Source organism: Gekko japonicus, unplaced genomic scaffold (assembly GCF_001447785.1).
Source record: "Gekko japonicus isolate JY-2015 unplaced genomic scaffold, Gekko_japonicus_V1.1 scaffold10120, whole genome shotgun sequence".
Taxonomy (NCBI): Eukaryota; Metazoa; Chordata; class Lepidosauria; order Squamata; family Gekkonidae; genus Gekko; species Gekko japonicus.
Window position 1 is genome coordinate 1 of NW_015205903.1, and position 4,393 is coordinate 4,393.

Genomic DNA, 4,393 nt, shown 5'->3' on the forward strand with positions numbered 1-4,393 from the left:
TTCATCTCCTGTCGGCTTTCCCCCATGGGCTTCATGTGGTCAGGTGCACAGTTGAGAGCAATTTGTCGACTTCCTCTAGACTGAGCAGACTGAAATAATCCAAAAGCTGATGAGAAGACATGCATGCAGCCTCGAGTTCACTCACTGTCTCAATTGTGGCAGGCAGGTCATGGCGGAGCGACAAGACCTTATCCGCGAAATAGCTCACAAAAGTCTCACAGCCAGTGTCCAATTCCCTAGCATTTGGTCTGCCTTGTGGCAGGACAGTCATAGACCAAATTGTTCTTAATAATTGGGCTGGGTGTGAGCTCGCAGACCCAATCGTAGCCGCATAATACTCTCTCTTAGTGGCTTTTGACTGCCATCTCATAGGAACCTATGGAATGTTCTTGTAGCTTCATCGCTAGTTCGCCGCCACTGTCTCTCTAGCTGTCTTAGCCTTCGCTTCATCAGCCGCAATTCCTGGGTAAATCAAGGAGCTAACATAGAGCGAGGGCGCAGAAGGCATCAGGGAGCGATCTCATCAATGGCTGCCGAGAGCCAGCTGTGCCAGTCCTCTATGAGCTCATCTAACGAGCTGCCAGGGGGGCATTGGATCCTGTAGAGCCATCTGAAGCCACATGGGGTCCATTTGGCTCCACAGGTGAGCTAAAATACGCTCGCTGCCCAAACAGGGTCGGGGTGGCATATTCAGATGGGCCTTCAGGGCACGGTGGTCCAACTATGGCACTGCTTTAGCAGTAATTTGGTCATAAGAACATAAGAGAAGCCAATGTTGGATCAGGCCAAAGGCCCATCCAATCCAACACTCTGTCACACAGTGGCCAAAAATACCCGGTGCCATCAGGAGGTCCAGTAGTGCCCCCTCCCCAAGCACCAAGAATACAGAGCGTCACTTGCCCCAGACTGAGAGTTTTTATCTATACCTTGTGGCTAAGAGCCACTGATGGACCTCTGCTCCATATGTTTATCAAGTTCCCTCCATGCTTGTAGCCGCCGCCACCACCTGTGGCAGTAAATTCCATGTGTTAATCACTCTTTGGCTGAAGAAGTACGGTCCACTGTGACCCCCGCTGCAAAGGTCAAATCAAGCATGTGCCCAGCCCAGTAAGTGGGTGCTGTTACATATTGGGAGAGTCCCAGCGCCTACTTCTGCAATATAAGACAGAAACAGAAGAAGTGAAAGACTGTATGATTAAATGGATGAAAAACTTTGGAGATAATATTTTTGTGACCCACTGGGGAAATCTGTGGACAAAAGAAATTAAATTTACTGAGTCCCAAATGCTATGGGAGAATTGGTATAAAATGTTTTTAGATGGTACACCACACCGAAAGAAATTGCAAATGCTAGCAAGAGCTATAATGGTAAATGCTGGAAATGTCAAAACACAGATGCAAATTTTTTATCATATGTGGTGGACTTGCGATAAGGCAAGGAAATATTTGATAGGGATCCATGAAGAAGTGTAGAAAATATTAAAAACTAATTTTGTGATAGATCCAAAAAGTATGCTATTAAATATTCTACCAAGCAATATATGATATGATTGCCCTCTCTCTTTTTTTCTTAGCTTCTTAATAGTTTGTTATTTCAAACATTGCCATTGGTTCGTTTAGCATTCTTTTCTGTTCTTCTGTAAATTTCCTTTTATTATATTTGTTCAAAAAGAGATCTATTTTTTGTAAATCTTGCTCCGTCTGGTTATATAATTCCTTATAACATTTTTCTATAGTCTTCTTAAGATCTTCCATTATATAGCAGTCTTTCCCTTGATCATTTTTTAGTGATTTTATATATATATTTTCCCTTCTCTTTCCATAATCGGTATGCCAGCCACCTGGTCGACTTGTTGGTGTTTTCGAAGTGATATTGTTTCGCATGGTCTATTTTTACAGCAAGTTCTTGTAGTAACACGCAATTTAATTGATGTTGCAGTTTCGTTATGTTGGATTTTAGGTTCTCTGATGTTGGTTCCTTCTTCAATTTGTCTTCTTTTTTAATTTGATTCTCTATTAATTTATATTTTGCGGGTTTCTGTTTTCGAAGCCACATTTCTTGCCTAATCCATCTCCCGCTTGCAAAGGCCTGAAAAGTATCCCATACCACTTCTATATTTGTCTATGGTAGTATATTCCATTTTTTAAAAATCAAATTCTTCTTTACATTCTTTTGTGAAGTATTTGAAGGGCAGTCACTTAGAAGAGGGCAGGGAGCCTTTCCTGTTCGCAGCAGAGAACAGCACTAATGGGTTTTAATTAAGGGCGAGAAGGTACCGGCTGGATCTTAGGAAAAACCTTTTTCAGTAAGAGTTGTTCAACAGTGGAATCAGCTACCTAGGGAGGTGGTGAGCTCCCCCACACTTGGTAGTCTTTAAGCAGCAGCTGGACAAACACTTGTCAGGGATGCTCTAGGGCTGGACCCTGCAATGAGCAGGAGGTCGGACTAGATAGCCCTTCCATCTCTTTGATTCTATGATTCTATACAGCAGGAAGAAGCCACTGAAATATTTGGTGTGTGTATGGAACTTAAGGTGGAGATCAGACCTCTTTGGGTTCTAAAAGGATTTTTCTCTTTATTACAGCAGGGGATTATCAGAGGCATGCGGAGGATGAGGAACTGCATCATCTGTCACCAGATGAAGTCATAAACAAAGACATGAGGGGAAACTTCAAGAATGAATTTGGACCGAAGAGGCAGAAAGGCAGGCACGTGGTGAAGAAGAGGGATAAACCCATTCCTTGCCAAGGGGGGGATTGCCGTGAAGTAATTCTCATGGTGGAGGAAAAAGACAAGTACTTGGAGTGTGGAATGAACGTCTCAGATCAATCCCAATATAATGTCAATTTACGAATGCATACTGGAAAGGAGGCCCATCAATGGCTGGAGTGTGGAAAGACCATGATTCGCAGAGCAGAGCTCCTTAGACATCAAAGAGCACTATCAGGAAAGAAACCGTACAGCTGCTCAGACTGTGGGAAGAGAATCTCAAAGAAATCAGACCTTGTTCGACATCAAAGGATTTGCTCCGAAGAGAAACTGTTTATATGCTCAGAGACTGGAATGGTGTTCTCTGATGGAGGAAAGTGTAATATGCATTTCCCAAAGCACAGTATAATGAAGGCACATAAATGCTTTTGGTGCAAAAAGTACTTCAGATACAGATCACAGCTCCTTGTGCACCAAAGGATCCACAGAGGAGAGAAATCTTTTGAATGCTCCCAGTATGGAAGGAAATTCAGTAGGAGTGGCCATCTTCAACAGCATCTAAGAATCCACACAGGGGAAAAGCCTTTTGGATATCTAGAGTGTGGAAAGAAATTCAGTCAGCTTGGCAATCTTCAACAGCTTCAACAAAACCACAAAGGGGAGAAGCTTTTTGACTGTGCAGTGTGTAGAAAGAGATTCAGTCAGTTTAGAAATCTTCAAAGGCATCATGGCACTCTTCAAAAACATTTAAGAACCCACACAGGGGAGAAGCCTTTTGAATACTCAGAGTGTAGGCAGAGATTCAGTCAGTTTGGCAATCTTCAAGAGCCTCAAAGAACCCACATTAGGGAGAAGTCTTTTGAATGCTCAGAGTGTGGGAAGAGATTCAGTCAGAGTGGCACTCTTCAAAAACATTTAAGAACCCACACAGGGGAGAAGCCTTTTGAGTGCTCCGAGTGTAGGCAGAGATTGAGTCAATTTGGCAATCTTCAAGAACATCAAAGAACCCACATTAAGGAGAAGTCTTTTGAATGCTCAGAGTGTGGGAAGAGATTCAGTCAGCTTCGTAATCTTCAACAGCATCAAAGAACCCACACAGGGGAGAAACCTTTTAAGTGCTCAGAGTGTGGAAAGAGATTTATTCGGAGTGGCACTCTGCAACAACATCAAATAATCCACACAGGGGAGAAGCCTTTTGAATGCTCAGAGTGTGGGAAGAGATTCAGATGGAGTGGCCATCTTCAGCGGCATAAGAGAATCCACACAGGGAAGAAGCCTTTTGAATGTTCAGAAGGTGGAAATACATTCAGGGTGAGTTGCAGTCTTCAGGAACATGAAACAACTCACACAGGGGAGAAATGTTTTGAATGCTCAGATTGTGGAAAGAGTTTCAGTCAGAGTGGCCATCTGCAACAGCATCTAAGAACCCACACGGGGGAGAAACCGTTTGGATGCTCAGAGTGTGGAAAGAGATTCAATCGGAGTGACAATCTTCAACAGCATCAAATAATCCACACAGGGGAGAAGCCTTTTGAATGCTCTGAGTGTGGAAAGAGATTCAGTCAGAGTAGCACTCTTCAAAAACATCTAAGAACCCACACAGGGGAGAAGCCTTTTGAATGCTCAGAGTGTGGGAAGAGATTCAGTCGGCTTCGCAGTCTTCAAGAGCATCAAAGAACCCAC

The 4,393-nt window shown here is 43.4% G+C and overlaps 1 protein-coding gene across 1 annotated transcript; it reads left to right on the forward strand.

Moving 5' to 3' along the window:
• Window positions 1-2,585: 2,585 nt before the first annotated feature.
• On the forward strand, window positions 2,586-4,384 carry LOC107125073 (oocyte zinc finger protein XlCOF6.1-like; the record flags this gene model as incomplete). The annotated part of the gene is made up of 2 exons (XM_015428540.1): window positions 2,586-3,089; window positions 3,642-4,384. Coding segments are annotated over 2 exons (1,247 nt in total), but the record flags the coding sequence as incomplete, so codon positions are not given.
• Window positions 4,385-4,393: the final 9 nt, after the last annotated feature.